This window comes from Branchiostoma belcheri, unplaced genomic scaffold (genome assembly GCF_001625305.1).
Source record: "Branchiostoma belcheri isolate BF01 breed outbred unplaced genomic scaffold, Haploidv18h27 scaffold9, whole genome shotgun sequence".
Classification (NCBI taxonomy): domain Eukaryota; kingdom Metazoa; phylum Chordata; class Leptocardii; order Amphioxiformes; family Branchiostomatidae; genus Branchiostoma; species Branchiostoma belcheri.
In genome coordinates this window covers 502,607-521,672 of record NW_017804575.1, presented here as the reverse complement: position 1 = coordinate 521,672, position 19,066 = coordinate 502,607, and the positions used below count along the sequence as shown (strand labels likewise).

At 39.3% G+C, this 19,066-nt stretch overlaps 1 protein-coding gene across 1 annotated transcript in view; it reads left to right on the top strand.

The window, feature by feature from the left end:
- Positions 1-3,500: 3,500 nt before the first annotated feature.
- The window catches only part of LOC109487569 (relaxin receptor 1-like), a 27,450-nt gene continuing 11,884 nt past the window's right edge, over positions 3,501-19,066 (top strand). The window contains exons 1-6 of the mRNA XM_019791577.1: positions 3,501-3,570; positions 14,978-15,140; positions 16,058-16,156; positions 16,710-16,856; positions 17,080-17,151; positions 17,822-17,893. Coding sequence (XP_019647136.1) covers positions 3,501-3,570; positions 14,978-15,140; positions 16,058-16,156; positions 16,710-16,856; positions 17,080-17,151; positions 17,822-17,893 — 623 coding nt within the window. The remainder of the gene's footprint in view (positions 3,571-14,977; positions 15,141-16,057; positions 16,157-16,709; positions 16,857-17,079; positions 17,152-17,821; positions 17,894-19,066) is intronic.

Here is a 19,066-nt window from a genome sequence, read left to right as displayed (position 1 = left end):
ATTATTAGACTTCAGAACCAATGACGTCTCTCAAATCTGTTATCACAGTAAAATTGTGCGTTGTGATATTATACATGTAATCATAGCTAAAGCATGTATAGTTTAGATTTTTCACCCGAAGATATATCTGCAAATATGGTTTAAACGCTGCCCTGATAACGTTATGAGGGGATTACGGGCCATACCTGCTGTAACGGCCTTCCTTTTGAAATCGCATCAACGGGTAATGTGAAGATTTTATCGTCTCGTGAAGCGAAGCGGCATCCATAAACCGTGCTAGATGGTTTCCGGTGCTTATTCCAGTCACGACAAAGGTATGTCTACAGTTATGATACAGATTAGTAGGAAGCCAGTCTGTCAAAGAGGTCTGAGGTCTCTTGTAGATAACTTAAAGGCAAACTTTTGGATCTTGACGGGTAAAATTTCTATATTCCTACATTCTATAGGCGTCTACAGCCGTACATAGAGGGGGTGTTGCACACAGCCGCCAAGGTGAAAAGTATTCACCTGTAGCATCTGTACATAGAGATACATTTAAGTAGGTGTCTTCCGCAATTTAATCCCCTCTTAAATAAAGCCAAATACGGCCTCCCTAACGCTGGCGGAACTTCCCCAAGCCATAATTAGGAGTCGGTCATAAGCAAGATAACTCAAGAAGCTTTGCATATATTTTCATGAAATTTTATAGGTGGGTCGGTCTTTATATCAAATATATGATTTGATAGTGGCCTTTCTCGTTACTGCAGAATTTCCGGTTAAAGTATATGGTGTCATAGATATGCAAGGGACTTGATTTGTTAGTGGTAACTTTTGGGCTTGTAAATAGATACTGTTTGTATATAGGGACCAAATTTTGATGGGACGTTTGCGAGTCCTTAACTACAGATACGGTAAGTCCAGAAAGTGTCGACGGATCGTCGTGATGTTTTGTATGTACGTAGCTTTGTTATTTAGACTTCTACCATTAAATAGTTGTTGAGGGGGCGCGGTCTGATCTCAACATGTAAAGAAACATATCCCTGCATCTCTTGCGGCGTACCATTATTTTGTATTTCCCTTAATTAGGTGCTGTTCTTTGCCTTGCTTGCGGCTCTCCAATATGTGTAAATCATTCACAAATTTCCATCGTTGCACCACCGCATTTCGTGCTGCGTTATCAATCACAGACAGGAAGACAAGTGGACCTAACACCGTCCCTTGTGGGACACCACACATTGTATCCCGCCGATCAGAGAAGACAGGAGACTCTCTAACTCCTACGCGTAGGCAAGCTGATGAGCCGTGTGGCTAGCAAAGATCGCAGCACGAGATTGAGAGAACACACAACACTTTTTTTGTAAAGTCGACCCTGTCAAAAGCTTTGACGAAGTCAAGCATGGCCCCAGCTCTGGTTTACTATAAGAGACACTTAGAAACTACTGAATCCAAACATACGAACACGAGCCATATATACCAGCTCTCACTCACATTTTACGTATTATTCAAAAATTAATGTAAACTATGTGTGTAGGTTTATTAGGACTTTAAACGTTGTAACCTGTGTCTTTAGTATATATTTAGGCTAACCCTTACCTAACCACTTGTTCCCAATTAATTGAAATTGAAACTAAAGAATAAGAAATGACAAGTAAAACTGGGAGACATTCTAGATATTTCCGTCGCATATTTTTGTAGCAAACCAAGCTGATCTGTCACATGATTGCAACCTAGAATATTGGAGTGTTCTTTTTACACAACACCAAGGATTGTCTCATCACCTTGCGTACGTCAACGAAGAGCTGTAGGGAAGGTGTCTGACAGACATCAAAATTTATTTGTTAAGAGAAGAAACTGAGAGGAGGCAGCAACAGGATAGAATCCTTTAACAAAGCTGACTCCTCCAAACAAATAATAAATAATAAAAACATGAATATACAAAATATAAGAATAAGAAAAATGAAAGAAAGGTGAGAGATTCTGTGGTTGTGTAAAAAGAAAACCACAATATCCTAAATATGCTCTCCCAACCTGATGAAATTATTTTCAAAAGGAAACAATATGTCTGTCAACGGAAGATCACAGATCAGGAAATCTACTAGATTTAATGTATTGAAGCTAAATAAGACATTAAAACTCAGATAATAGATGTTGAGACTTCGCATTGCTGACGAGTTTGTTACTGCAAGGAGTCCATGGACTCCAAGGAGTCTCCTTGCATGAATTGTTTGTCACATTTTAGCTGTTCTGTCAGAGTAAGGACGCAGAGTTGTCAGTCTTGACAGCGGTCTCTGTCAGAGGAACAGTGTGTAAGCCTCAGTAGGTTTACTATCAGAGACTAATTCATCCCCTTGGGTTTATCTCAGCGTGCTGCAGCACGTCAATCAGAGGTTGTTACCGCAGGTAAACATTCATCACTATAGATACACACACGCATACAGTCGTGAAAAACTGTATGCATATTTTGGCAACCCACAGAGATATATGTAGGGTTGACAGCCGGAGCTTCTATTGCGTGCGATCTACGTTTGATCAGAAAACTACCCCCCCCCCACACCACCACACAACACACACACACACACACACACACACACACATATACACACAAAAACGACCGGTCCGGGAACGCCTGAAAAGGAGGCTAGTCAGAATGCAAGCTAAACGTTTTTGATTTGTCTTTTTTTTGGAAGCTGTGGTAGACGAAGTGTCCCACTTTTCTGCAATGAGTAGGTTTCGAAAGATAAGAAAATAGATTATGTTTAAACAAATTTCATCGTTATTTCTCTACGCTCAGACAAAATGAAAACTAGTTTCCTATTAATATCACAATATCATGGGTAAAGGGGGGTCATTAATTCGTCTTTCACTGCCTCGAAATAAGAAGTTAGAATGCATTACCGTAACGGTGACGTGGACCCTCGTAGAAGTAAAGAACATAATGTGCTGTCATTGGAAAGCTGAACAAAGAACTAAGCTCTGGCTCATAATCAGTGTCTACCTACAAAGGGAACCACCGGAGAGAATTATCCGTTCAGATAGATGTTTCCTTTTTTCCAGCAGCGCGGTACGGTGTGCTTTCATCTTCCAAAGATAAACACCTGGCCGGCTTTTGATCCTGTGCCGTGAAAAATGTTGTCCTTTAAGACGATCTTTGATGCACGAAGCAAACAGAATTCATATTAGTTCATATTAGTACATATCACGATGGTCTGTATGATTGTGGGTACTTATAAATATTCAACGTGACATGCCAATTTACCTAAGAGTTTAGATATTGTAGTCACCAGCTGTCTAATGTTTCAGAAAAAAACTAAAAAGACGGCATTTGGAATGATATTGACAATCCAGGTTGTCCCAAAATCTAATCATTTCTAAGTAACCATATTCATCATGCTCACATAACGGAAGAGTTATTCTCTTATTTAGATAATTATTTAATTATCAAAACACATACAGCGGAACTTGTACTATAGTCGATGTTATTCTAAACATTTTGTTGTTGTTTTCTTTGTTAACACAGAGCAATGGAAAAGCTTACAAGAGTCGTCATCCTGACAGCATTATGGGGTATCTGGTCAATCGGCAGTGGCTACGGTAAGTATTTCTTTTTTACTCCATGAAGGAAGTCAGTGACCTTTTGTAATTTGTAAATTGTTAACAAAACGACTCTTGAGAGTTTTGAACAGCCTTTGCAACTGTTGCCAATATCATTTGCGTGCTTGGCGTGGCTAACGTCCTTCAAGCGAAGCAGACCTGGGTCAAAGTTCGGAAGTCGGTACCGCCCCCCGTCTCGGTCGGTGTGCTCTGATGTAGATCACCTTTGACCCAGTGCTGACATCAAACAAAATCACGTGTCTACAGCACTCAAGTCAGATAGCGGATTTGACCGACAGATTTGGTCTAAAATTCGGGGTGACTAAACTTCCTTTTGAGACGGAAAACAGTTTAATTTTTCATTATGTAATGTACCAACCAAAATGACGCTTCATGATAATTATGGATCTTGACGAATGAACGGGGCGCGGGTTCTGGGGCACAGTAGATATTACTCGGCCACGTGATCAGAACCGCCAATCTACTGCGATACTGCCTCGTCATCTCTGTCGAAAAGAGATGTGCATTGCCAAACCTTTGCCACAGGTTGGCCCCGTCGTGCTTTAGAGTCAAATGAAGACGTTTTCATGCATTCTTGGCTCGTTGAGGGTGGGTTAAAGGCCAGAGAAGCTCACGGTGCAATCTGCCTCCGTAAATGGGTTTACAGCGACTCGTATCTTAAGGGGATGAGTTTTTAATTGGGGTGACTGATCTTTTTTTCTGCAGGAAGAATAAAGAATCAGGAGGAGCTGTGCGTGTTACAATATACAAAAGGATCCTCACTCTCTCACCATTCATGTGCATGTTTGCAAGACGTGAAATGCATAAAGAAGGATTGGCTGTGTAAACTTACAGCACAAACATGTCGGGGAGGTTATGAGATATTCAGCAGCGACGTTGCATTATTCGCAAAATCTCGGCTTTTTAACTGTTGTTATTTTAAGACCTCACTGTAAAAAGTTGTAGAACGCAATTCTACCTTCATCGTTTTATATAAACTGTTCTTAAAGTCCACCTATGTAACAGATGCGTTTCATATAAACAGCATAACGTATTAAGGAGTCCTTTAAAAGCTGAAGATTGGTGTTTTAAACTTTGATAGGTCTTGCAGACAGGAAAAATCTTTCCTGTGACTAGCATGACAAAGTACCCTGGGTCAGGTAATACATATTTGTTTGGAGCGTCCTCGCTTCTGCCCCCTTTTAATAGACATTTGGTTTGGAATGAAGAGCCCGGTGGGTCACGGACAACACAGCCTGGGAAAAGTTAAGTGCATCACATTGACATCAAGCCATCAGATCAGCTGCTGGGTTCAATTGGTACAGTGTGACCTTCCATCAGGCAAGGCGATGTACGTTTGTCATTCCTGTACAAACCCATGTTTATAGATTGGCTTCTCTTGTCAGTTTCTTGTGACATGTTTTCCGAAAAGGCAGAGGGCATATAACTTACTACTCTCCAGACAGAGGTTTGGGTTCGGGCTTATTTTTATCGTGTTTTAGGCTTTTTTATAGGGGTTGGTGTAAAAAATAATCTACAAGTGCAAATCCTATAAAAAGAAAATGAAAAAAAGGAAAGCCCGATAAAAAGCCTAACAACACGCCAAAAATAAGCCAAGACCCAAACCTCTGCTCGGAGAGTAATAACCTACCCTTCACAAGAACGGAATCATTTAGGAACACAATTTACAACATTTCGAAAAAAGGCGGCGGAAAAATATAACACAAGAGTTCTGAGACGTCATCTCTTTATAAAATATGCCGAAATTTTGGTCTGCCAAAATCAAAAATCCACAAAACCATTTAAGTGGTGTGTGCTGAAATATTAATGGTGTATTTATTTTATTTTCTTTGCAATTCTTTTTTAAAGACTCGTCCATACAAATATACACCTTGCTCGTTATCAACCTCCACTATGCATTCACCACAAACTTCATTCCTGGATAAGCGCCAGACCTGGGCTTACGTGCAAACTTCGGAAACACACTTCAAGAGCGTAAACGTTTGCCACTTAGTGTACCAAAAAATCGGAACCATCTTAGCATACAGATGTAACACAGACAAGCATTATGTATCCCGCATCCTGGCTTTTTTTCTATATCTACACCTAGGATCGGTGTTATCTCAAAGACCCAAACAGCTGACTGAGAAGTTCAAATCAAATCAAATCAAATTTTATTCAGTAAGGATCTCGCGGGCAAATACCCGAATTTCGTCCTTATTACAATAGTATATAGAACATTTTAATGTTCTATATACTATTATAATAAGGACGAAATTATGTTTCATGTGCACGATGAAGAGTGTTTTTAAAAAAACACTCTTCATCGTGCACATGAAACAACATAGGTAAACACATATTAAGACGATTGCATAGGCGAACATAGGCGACCTCAATCTTAAGACGATTACACAATTAAAATCTATGCAGGTTAAATACGCAGTTATCACGAAGAATTTAGCTAGGTACAATATATATAACACTACTGCTGGATTGTCTTGTTATAGAGGCGAACAGCACAATGAAGGAATGAGTTGCTAAGTCTCTTAGTCCGGGCTTTAGGTAGACTGATTGTGCCAGAGTTTCTGAGTGACCGTCCCGTGGCACCTGACCTAGTGGGCGGAACTAAGTCATGTAGAGGGTGGTCCTCCTGAAGCATGCGTTGGAACAGGTGTACTGCCGCAGTGATTCTCAACACAAAGACAAATATGCCGACATGGCTACATTATCCTCACGTCTGACTTTCGAAAAAAAAAACAATGAACAAACGATGGAAATGATTCCAGATGTAAACATATGTCACCTAGTACCACGACCTCATATCTTTGTCATATTATTTGAACCTTTACGACTGACTAATCATAAATGATTCTCTTTGATTACGCAAATAAGATACTCATTTGCATACGCCTTACACAATTTATTCTCCACCCATATATTGAAATACCAGGAGTTGTCCAGTAACAAAGATCTTATCAAAGAGGGCTATCCTGACGTATCCTCATACATTATGCAAAAATACCCTCATTTGCACGGTTTCTCTTTAACGATATGCAATGTTCACACAGACACACACTCCAATACATAACGTCCTCGTAATAAAGGTATATAATAACCGAAAGCCATTGCCTTTTTTTAGTTGGTGATCTTGCAGGCTACAGGGTTTTATTTTTGAGCCAACAGGCATAGTGTATTGTAATAAGCCTTGCGCTGCGATTTTCCACTTCTGTGAATTTCTTTTATTAAAACAGCAAAAGCATAAAAACATACAAGATGGCGTCGAACTCAAGTTTCAAGTTCTCAGTTAATATTAACGGCGCCATCTACACAAAATGATTAAACAGAGATATACTGATTACAAGGACAAATAGACCAAAATGCAAAATCGAAACAAGCTAATTGGGGTTTAGTAAATGAAATTCAACGACCTCATGTCCCGGTACAATAGCTCAATTGGTAGAGTGCTCGCTTTGTAACCGTGAGGTCGTGAGTTCAAACCCCGGCCGGGTCATACCAAAGACTTTAAAAATGGTACACACTTCTTTCTCTGCTTAGCACTCAGCATATAAGAGAAAGGGTGTGGGAAGGTCAAACACACAGCACTACCAGCAGACAGCCCCCTGCTGTAGTGCATTGCACAACTGTGTGTCGCCCATGGCCAAGGGCTACAGAAATGGATATGGGCACCACCCTACGCTCTGCATAAGGGCACGGGAGACCTTTGCTTTTTCCTTTCCTTTCATGTCCCAACCCCATATCCCGTAGAATTACTGATAGGACACAAGTAGAATAGTTGAAGTCGAAAAGATCAATCAGTCTGTGAATATATTTTCAGGTGTAACATCGTGAAAACAAATTAAAGCAGTTGTCTGAGCGGAAAATACATCTTTCTGCTTTGAAGTCGCCGAGTGCTTTCATCTTGCCAAATATGTAGAAATGAAGTACATTATATTAAAATTATTCTGCTGATAGTGTATGTATACCGTGTACCCATTTAGATGTAAGAAACACTTTCTGTCATAGACTTGGATCTGTACAGAACATTCCCAAGGTGAATCTTTTTTAAATCTTTTCTATCGAGTCTCTTAATGTGCCGTTTGCAAGATGCAGGCCGACAATCGCTCAACCCTACCTGAAGATATCTGATGTGAATCCTCGCGGTCAGTGTACCGTCTCAAATGTCTCTAATGGTGTTCTAAGGAAGATGCAGAGCTTTTTGATGCTCCGCTGAGGCTCAGTTGAGTTTCACGGCTCATTTCTCTCTATCATTAAAATGCCGACAGGACTTAAGCATCTCTGAACAGAGGAGGTCTAATGGTTCAACACATCAGTGTACGCACTTGTAACCAAATTGTACAGGAAGTATTTAGCTTTCTCTGGACAAAAATTTCGCTCGTTACTCCTGCAAAAAAAGATTACACCCCTGTTGCCCAGGTTTGTGGAAACATCGGCGACACCAATGAAAAAGAACAAGACAAGAGGTAGTTTTTATGTAACATACAAAAAAGTGAAACCCAAGTTTCAGCTTTTTTAAAATAAGGTACACGTACAACAATGGCAGTGCATAACATAACATAACATAACATATTAATATGATAATATAACATAACATAATGGATAATGATAAATCACAAACAATATTGGAACTTGCATTTTCCTTTTCTGTCGTTCAGCCAAGTGTAAATCGTTTTGTATCTACGATATATTCTTATGTCAAACAACAAACTATTTCTTTAAGTTTCTGAACACACAGAAGGTGAATCCCTAGGTGAGAGATTGATACAGGCTTCTTCAGCAAGTTGTGCAAGTGATAGATGGAGCCTAATATAATTGCAACTTGAGCCTTGCAGGACATATAAATTTTCTCTGTGAAGACGGGGAAGTTTCATGTTATGATACTTTATATTGCCAGCTCGTATGCTCCTAACAGAGGGCGTAGACGACCATGAATAGAGACGGTACATTTGGAGGCAATAAATTTCCTTGTTTTGGTCCACTCATAAAACGTTACACCGTTTTAGTGGCCATTAAACTGCTACTTTACAATTTTCACGTTAAGAAATACTGCCCTTTCCATTTACTGGTTTCTGCTTATAATCCACAGTCCAATTGGGAATCTGGTTCTTACTACTATCTTCTCCCACGATCTCGTAAAAGGGCGGCTGTAATGCTGGTATAAAAAAACAAGGAGGAAGAGATATTACATTCCATTAACTGGCATTTTTGTATGCTGCTCGATGTATATATTACACCATGGTATGTTTCATTGCACGACTGACTTTTCCATATATGTGTTGCCACAGGGTTAGCTCAATCTGTCTTTAACGGCCTCACAAAGAATGCCAATTTCTCGTTTTATCATAGTTATTATATATCCAGTAGAGTTGAACTAGGGCCTGCTTGGAAACGATGAAAATTGCTAATCATAAGCTCCAGCTGCAGATAGAAGTACAGTCAAACCGGCTTCAAAATCACGGGCCATTGTAATGGAGTTATCGTTTACTCCATACGAATTTGGAGACATTGAATTTGAAAGAAATACGAGGCTGCCTCCTGGTGGCGTACATATTTAATCTAAGCATTTTGGAAACATTTCGAAAACAGCGGAGACAAAGGACTGTTGCTTTGGCTTACTCCGAGACGTAACGCTATTGGTCATGTGTTCATCACGTGGTCATCACCTGCTGGTCATGTGATAATCACGTGGGCACCTATTCCAGCTCGTCTGTTCTAGATGCTCTCCTGATTCACACGCTATATCCCACTACATACGTGTACTTTAACAAGGTATAAGGATAGATAATAAGACGATTTTGGAGGCATTAAATTTGAAAGAAATGTCTTATGAAACAGTCTATTCTGGAATGCGGGGGGAAAATGGGTGAAATATGCTGTATTTGCTCCCGAGCAAATGTTGACCTTTCTAGTCTATGATTCACATCATCCCAGTAACACCCCAGTGTCACCCCGATGAAGCGGTGTAAACCAGCAACTTGACCTACTACAGCTATAATAATAACTACAACAGGAGCGACTAATTTGCATTATCATTGTCTTGACTTACTTTTGTCTAACCTTTGTTTCCCTTGGACCTTCAAAAATTTGTCGTCGCTTATGTGCATATTAATCGGCAGTTTGTGCTTATCAACCTGCAAATCTGACAACTCTCCACTGTCACTGATGAAAGGTAGTGAATGTTACTGTTTTTTGGCTACTACTACAACTACTACTACTACTACTACTACTACTAGTTATGGGTTCACCACACCACGAAGTGGTGGTGAACCCATATTGCTTTTTCTGATGTTTCTTCTCCTCCTTCTCCTTCTCCTTCTCCTTCTTCTCCTGCCATTTTTTAAATGGATTCAGCTTCTTCATTTTAGGGCCCGAGGTCCTGAAATTTGGTATGGAGGTACAGTGGGCAAATACCCCTAGGCGTTTTTAAATTTATTGTGATACAGGCTTTTAGAATGGTTTTATTTGAGTTTTTTGGCTGTGTTATAGCAAATGTATTACTGTGTTAGTGTGCCTTGTTTACCACGTTTGGGCATGAGTCATCACAATGGAATGCAGGGCATCAACCAATAGGCATGCAGCTTTCCTCTATTCTTCTTGCTGATTGGCTGTTGGGATTTAACTTGATTAACAGACTGCACAGAGCATTTCCACCTGCACAGAGCATTTCTTGCTGATTGGCTGTTGGGATTTAACTTGATTAACACCTGCACAGAGCATTTCCATACTGACAGTATGTCTGTATTCAAGTGTTTTGGTAGGGATTTCAAGCTTTCCTGCTCCAGCATTGGAATGCGGGGCATGGACGTTTTTTTTTTATTTTGAAAATCAACAGTTTGCATTATGCAATTAAAAATCCTAACCAATAAAGTAGGGAATAGCTATCCAACTGTTGTTTTAGTTGTATTTTACTTCATATTATAGTTATATCAATGTAAATCATTGTTTTCCCTTGTGTTTCTCATTCTTTCCCTGCCATGTCGTAAAATGTGGTGAACCCATCGCTGTATTTGCTCCAAAGCAAATATTGGCCTTTCTAGTATTACTACTACTTCTACTGCTGCTGCTGGTACTACTACTACTACTACTACAGTAACCACCACCAGCACTAATACTACTACCGACTACTACTACTGCTACTACTACTACTATTACTACTACTACAAACGTCAGTCATCTGCACAAATATAACGTCTGGAATCAGGTTCCTGCTCCGTCGGATCGAGACTAGCGCGGTCTATGCTGTATCTTTTATGAACAAGACGGATAACTTTACAAAGTTTGCTAAAACGTTAGCCACGTACAAAAGATAAAAATTCACTCTGCACTCGAAAAGACACCAAAGTAAAGTAGCCTTCGGACATGATTTTGCTGATAAAAAATGTGTCTAGAATACGCCAGCCACGGCAACCTTTGGGCCAACATAGGCCGAAACAACCGTAGCAAGCTTCTAGTTCTAAACCTTCGAGACTAAGACATCTACCCGAAAAGGTCAAATTTGGTATCACGGTACACAACCTTTCATGCTCTCTGCATGGCTGGTGATGTTATGAAACGACGGCACGATTGAGGGCAAAGATCAAATGACCTTGAGCACATTCGGTTAAAGGACAAACGTAAAGAGAATACAAATTTGAACAAGACGAGGTTAAGTCAAGCAGATTAGCTGTTTGCTTATAGTACTTCCCAATTTCAAAAGTAAACATTTATCAATATCATAAATATATGTACGTTAAAGTCATCCAGTGTAATCTCAAAAGTGTATTTTTAAGTCAATTTTCTAGTCATTATTTTAATGTAGTAGGTTAAATCTGTGCAACCGTATATAATAACATACTAATAACTGAAAGGCAAAAATGTGATATCGCCAATGGAATGCGTATGGTTTCTTGTTTCGTATCGTAGGCTAGTTCTTGTTATTCATTGGTGGTACCAAAAAATAATTGGGGAGGGGGGGTGAAGGACATTGATAATGGGAGGGATTTTCATATATTAAAAGGCACGTGGTATATCTTTGAAAATATTGCATGGGGCTATGGGGAAAATTACTAGTAGTCTCCACCAGACTCCTTGTAGGCTGAATAAATAGGATTTAAAGGACTCCTCACGTAGCTTGTATGAGGGCTATTTCAAAGGCTTCAAGTATGAAATGATGACGATAATGTGCGCCAAGAAATGGCAGTATATGTCAATATCAGACAGCTTTCCTCACCCTAAATATCGTGGTTTTGTGACTCTGAAATTACATTGCCATTAATTATGTCTTGAAGCCTGGCAAACCTTCGTGTCGTATTCGCCAAACGGTGATTTACATTCATCAACCCTATATACGCTACCCGGAGCGAAGTCCCAATTGCACATATTGTATAGTTAGGCCACACCGCCTTAATTTTATGGATGACATCCGCGCGCGCAATGATTTTCGCCTGTCGCCCTCAAAAAAAAAAAAAAAAAAGATCACGTCCGCCGAAGCATAGGTCTGGCTCTAGGCCTGGGTAGTCCATGATAGTTAGCGATAATACGGAGCCGAGCACCCAGGCTATCGAATTCGAAGCTCCACGACTTAAGAACTCAGTACATACGGACAGTACCGATTCATAAATTCCGCAAAAAAGCCAGCATGTGCCGGCTTGTCGTATACATCGCCGCTAAGAACTGCCGCGAATTCACAATACCAGCTTTGTATTCCTGTGGTTTAGTAGCATTTTTATTTTTGGCCGGGATTTTTTTTATTCGCCCGCGCGAACTAGTTTGGGGGTCTTCAGAGGATGTCATCCATAAACTTAAATCGGTGTGTCCTTACTCGAAAAAAAAACATTATGCTTAACCTCTGTTGAGGATGACTAAAGACGACGACGACGAACTGTAGTAAAATAACCACGCTACGCTTGTCCACAAGTCATCACGGTTAACCGACATCAGACAAGAAGTATGTTTCTATGCTTTGGATTGTTAAACGTGTGCGGTTCAAGTATATTCCTTTATACATCCTAGCCTCTACTAGGCTTCTTAAGCATTTAGAAGAGTAGAATTGGCCAAATAGTCAGATATGGCAACCTGGGGAGTTGGCACACTAATTAAATTTTGTCTTCTTGCGAGTCAAAGTCTAAGGAATGCGGTTTGCCGCTCCCTGGAGCTATATGGATTCTAGAGTGAATTTCCCGTTATTCAAATTGCAAGACAAACACCACCCACTCGACTTGGCAGAAGAGCGAACTACAAATCTGGAGAACGGTCACCTAAACGTCGGCTCAAGTAAAACAAACGGTTCTTTTAGCAAAGGATCTGCCAATTTTGTAATCTAGATTATATTGAAGATGAATGCCATTTTGTAGTTGACTGCACATTATATAGAAATGAGAGGGATTCCCTCTATACTTATGTAATAGATAAGTTCCCAAGCTTTAGACATTTAGATAGAATAGAAAAATTCGAATTCCTCATGAAACTTGACAAACCGTGTATCATTAGCTCAATATGTTCGTACATCTTTAACTGCGTCAAGAAGCGAGAAGAAGCTAAACCTGTAAATAGTAGATAACATTAGTTTATATAGTATATGTAAGTGTCATTACTGTTTTCTTTTCCCTGTTTACCCATGACCTGTACTTAGCTCGTTAGAGCACAAGCGTACAATAAAGGTCTTTCATTCATTCAATAATAATAAAAATGAGCCGACGTTTAGGTAACCTGCCATCTTCAGCTAATGTGACATGTTTGTGACTTGACTGTGCACCGAAGATAGGTGTGGCTGGTTCACTGTGCACCGAAGATAGGTGTGGCTGGTTCACTGTGCACTGAAGATAGGTGAGACTGGTTCACTGTGCACTGAAGATAGGTGTGACTGGTTCACTGTGCACTGAAGATAGGTGAGACTGGTTCACTGTGCACCGAAGATAGGTGTGGCTGGTTCACTGTGCACCGAAGATAGGTGTGACTGGTTTACTGTGCACTGAAGATAAGTGTTACTGGTTCACTGTGCACTGAAGATAGGTGTTACTGGTTCAATGTACAATGAAGATAGGTGTTACTGATTCACTGTGCACTGAAGATAAGTGTTACTGGTTCACTGTGCACTGAAGATAAGTGTTACTGGTTCACTGTGCACTGAAGATAGATGTTACTGGTTTAATGTACAATGAAGATAGGTGCTACTGGTTCACTGTGCACTGAAGATAGGTATTACTGGTTCACTGTGCACTGAAGATAGGTGAGACTGGTTCAATGTACAATGAAGATAGGTGCTACTGGTTCACTGTGCACTGAAGCTAGGTGTTACTGATTCACTGTGCACTGAAGATAAGTGTTACTGGTTCACTGTGCACTGAAGATAGGTGTTACTGGTTCAATGTACAATGAAGATAGGTGCTACTGGTTCACTGTCTCATCGAGACGTCGGCTCATGTAAAATGAATGGCTGTGAATAAAAGAACTTTAGCATTCAATCATTCAACAACCTGATGAAATTATTTACCGAACATAATTACTTGACGTAGGTTTTTGTCCTACCGCATCTTGTTGTCATTTCTATTCCTGGGTGATAAAGGGAAATTAGCAATATCTTACAGCGTGTCTACCACTTGAAATATAATTAATTGTTATTACCCTCACGTAATGGCGTTCAAATTGTATTAAAAACTGCATGGCCCCTTATCATTAGAATTATCTCTCTCAACAGCTGTAATTTTTCTCCAATTATAATACATTTAGTTCTCTGGATTCTTTACATTGATATATATTTCCTGACACTTTCCAGACTTGGAAGCGGAAACCACAAATTGAATTGACGTAGGGTTAATTTGTTTTACATGATGGAAAGTACAGGCGATATGAGGAGGTTGAGGTGCATGGCAGAATGACAGGCTAAGACGCTGATGAAATTGAAACGTCAGAATGATGATTATAGTTACAGGCATGGAAAATAGTCTACATTTTTACAGCTATTGGTGGGTATAAAACCATCACCTACTGATGGTAGAAAGGCAAATATTTCGACATTGAAGCTACAATAAATGTAAACTAGCCATAAACAATACCTCTCAATGTCAGCTAGCTAACAGATCGAGGACCTCTCTTAACTTTCAAGTCTACTGACATGTCATGACGTCATCCATATAATCAAATCAACATGGCCTTATATCGTAGAATGTCAAAATCAAATAAAGGAAAAGAAGAAAATCTGAAGAGATGAAAATAAAGAGCTTATTATTTGTATTACCATACTTTGTGCGATTACTTATTTCTTTAATCTTCGTGATCACGTAGGTTTTAAAATGAAGGCGATTTTTTGCCAAACGTTTTTATTCGCACGCTCGCCGATGTGCCGATCTTGTTTTTTAGATATTCCTGTGCAGACCCAGTCAAAGAACCAGCTGTTCTCTTGTTATTTCAGACCCTGATGCAGTACCGCAGTGCAGAGAGCCGTCGCTGTGTCTTGTAGGGGAGTTCCAGTGCGGCAATCTGTCCAAATGTGTCCCGCAGGCGCTGCATTGTGACGGCAAGGACGACTGTGGAAACAATGATGACGAAATGTTTTGTGGTAACTTAAAGCTGTCAATTTTTTTTCTTTACAAAATTCAAAAAAGAAGTCAAACCCAGTAGTTTTTACTAGTAGTTACTTAGTAGTTAATAGTTCCATGTGTACTAATTATCTGTTTTTATACCAAATGTTTCTTCTGTTCATGCAATTAGCCCTCGGGCATGAAGTTTAAAATAAAACTTGAGTATTCAACCGTACTGCCAAAATACTGTCTGCTGTTCCTGCGGGGCCCGTTACACTCAAAGTACCATCTATATAGTGCCCTGCTGTATATGTACGATTCGGTGGTATTGGTGCGCCACCATAGGGCAAAAAAGTCAAGGGTCTATGACTTTTTAAACATCAAATTATTTGAAAAATATTTTGCAAAAAAATGCAGGCAGGACAAGGGTGCGTCAGTCATGGCATGTTTAAGCGCCAACTTTAGGCCGAAATTGTGAGATAATTGCACAAAAAATGTTGAAAAGGGAATTTTTTTCAATGTCAAATTCAATTTTTGCACGGGCAAAATCGAACTACTAATTTAGTAGGTGATAATGAAAGGTAAAAACAAAACGAACTCGTAAAATTGATATAATAGTTTTATATTTTATACGTCATTGTGTTCTTTTAGTATGTTTACTGGTACATGGTACATTGATTTCGGGGACGTGACATTTCCATGCGTATACAATAGCAATTAAATAGACCTTTCAACTTCTACTTATGTCCGCTATATGTAGCCATTATAGGTGAACCCAACAATTGCTATATATTACCAAGAAGTAGCATTGGTATTATACTAGGCTCACTTTAGTATTAACTGTTATCTACTAAGTTCCAATTCAAAGTTCTTGCAAATGTCACTGGTGAATAAATTACAATAAAGTTTGTATATGATACAGGGGACCCTATACCTATCCCATGGCCTGTATGGCGTGAATGGGGTGAATATGACGAAAAAGACCTTACACATCTAGAATATGACGAAGAAGACCTTACACATCTAGAGTATCCTGGAGCAGAACTTAGATACGAGATGTCTCTCTGTGGTAAGTTCAGTATTATTTTGCAATGGCATTGCTTTAAATATATATTTTTGAATTTTGCTGCGTTAAAAATTACCTGTACCAGACGAGTGGTACCTGCGCCTAATACACACAATCTAAGTGTTGACCAAAACTATTCAGAAAACATTAATGTCATGGTTTCGTTTTTTCGTCTTTGATAAAGTGTTACAATCGAGTGATAATGCTAGTATTTGTTGTACAGAATACCACGTTTTCTTCGTTTACTTGTTTACACAAATTATGATAATGATTGATAGCTGTTCAAACTTTAATATGTCAAAATGTCACTCACATAGATTGATAATATAATACATAATTACGTAGAATTCCCGAAAAAGCTATACCTGCATAAAACATGTGTCTGCCTGGATCTCATTTAGCTTTAGCCGGATTCTTCAAAAACGTTTCAGTCGGATGAGGATGATCATGTTGGGGACCTTAAATTTTACGATGTGGATGCTGGGGTTATGAAAATATCACCCCATTTTTTTGTTTCCTTGGTTGAATTTAAACTCTATAAAACAGTTTAACATGTTATTGTGTGTATCGATAAACAATGTGTTTTTTCCAGTGTTAGCAACGGTTCCGACACCTTGCTTGTGTGCCCAAAACACATCCTTGCGCTGCCAGGAACAGAACATCAGTCAAGTACCAACGGATATCCCCGCACAAGTCACACGACTGTGAGATTTCATGTTGCTTTAATGCTTGTGTAATTGACAATAATAAATAGATGTATTGCAAGTTGGAAAATCACCTTTTCATTTATTTCTAAAGAAGTACTTGCCAACATTAGTCTGCAAGCTCATCTGTGTTGGTAATATTTCATGATGAAATTCAACGTTCATTTCGGTAGCTCTATGTTAAGAACTGTTTGGGTAAATATGTAACTATGCCATTACGTAGATTTCTACAAAACAACATCCTGGGCGTGCTACGGGGCCAGCCTTTTGAGAACCTCGCCGATCTCCAAACCCTGTACGTACCGAACTAGAAACAGGTTCCATTCTTTTCCTATCATGTCGCCAAGTATGAGAATAATTCTATTGTAGATCTTTAGAGTTTTATATGGTAACATTAGTCCTTGCCATTTCCTAAAAAAAAAAAATACACCAGAAAGGGGGCAGTGCCTGGCATCAAATGCGGGCTTCTAATTGGTAAATCCATTTTGATATATTCTAAAACTGTTATAAACATTAACCCAAGATTAAGTGCATCAGCTATTGTGGTAAAATGTCAAAAACGTAACCTCCTGTATATGCTGCCGGACGAGGGGCGTGCGTGTTAGTACTTGGTTTTGTAGAATTCTTAATGGGTGGCATTGCCGGCTTCGTAGGAGGCGGGTTAGTCCTACAATGGTCGGAAAAAGAACGAATTACCAATTCTACACAATCCTGTACTAAAACACACACCTCTGAAGGCTTCAGAAACAAGGAGCAAGGAATTGTAACATGTTACAAATTACAACAACGACAGACGGTTTTTTGCATATCATGATTAGTAATACATGTGCGATCGGAGGCAACATATATAACGATGCCCTATTTTTGTTTTTGAAATAATTAATCTAATATGGATTGTAATTAAATGCGCCCTGAAATTGGATCAAAACAGTCTTTATCTCTTTTACATTGGATTCTTCTTTTAGAAACCTGAACTGGAATAAGATCACGCACATAGAGGTGTCTGTGTTCGCCGGTCTGGAAAACCTTCAGAAACTGTAAGTTGATATTTTCTTGTACTGGCAGCATCGCATTTGACACTGTATTGATACAAGTGAGTTAACACGAACGGCCATGCATTCAATAATTTAAGTTCTATATTTTGGTCAGTTTTCTCCTACTGAACAACGAAAACGGCAGCCATTTTCCAACTAGCCGGATATCGAGACGAATTGATTCGCTTTGATCCAGCTTCGTTTCAGATCGAGCTGATCGTGAGCTGATCGTGTCAGGGTTGTCAGTGAAGTGGCCTTAAGCCATTCGTTGAACCCTATTATATTGTGTGCCCTGTATTACGTGTCTGTAGTAATAATGCGTGAGCAGTTCGCAATGCCAAAATTCAATTTGTGCCCAATTTTACCGGTCTAACTCGATAGGCAGTCTTGATGGAACATTAAGTACTTATTATCGAGGTGCGTGTCGGTCGGCTTTGATCTGTCACACTGGGATTAAGTCCCCGTCTACTGCAAATTCACTCTGCGTTGCAGCGACAAAATTGATTAATGTAACGTAGTTTGCATGCAATAGAGAGGCATTATTGCATGCAAATGTTCCATTTAAATGAACAGACATAAATTGATAACAAAATTAGACCAAAAAAATCAAGCCTTAAATAAAGCCCCTGGCCCCGATGTTTCTGCAGTTTCCCCCTGAGATGTTCCAACTTGAGATAAAAGACAACCAACTTTGTAAAAGACTGGAAATTTAACCTCTTTGAAGCTGGCGACTGAAATATAAAGAGTTTGTGTAGCAAAATGATCATATCTTTAAAGGTAAATGCATTTGTGGATAAGTCCCCCAATATGACTGTAAAGGAGGTTATTTGTTCTTTGTTGTTTTTAAAAATTATGTACTCCATGATTTCACTTGTGCTTGCTTCAACGTACAGAATACTCCATTAAGCTATTAATTACCATGTAATGTACAAAAATGTAAACCATTCATTCATTTTGTCTTTGATTCTCTAGTTTTCTTGGCAACAATGAAGTGACCAACATCATTCCTGGAACGTTTGCTGACCTTCGTAATCTGGAATGGCTGTGAGTAGAGATATCACGGTTCGGTTACTTGTCTTACATACTCTGAAACAATAACCATAAACCTTTTTGCACAACAATCGGACAAGGTACAAAGTATGGCATCTCCTGGAACCATAAGATTAAGGTTTAATC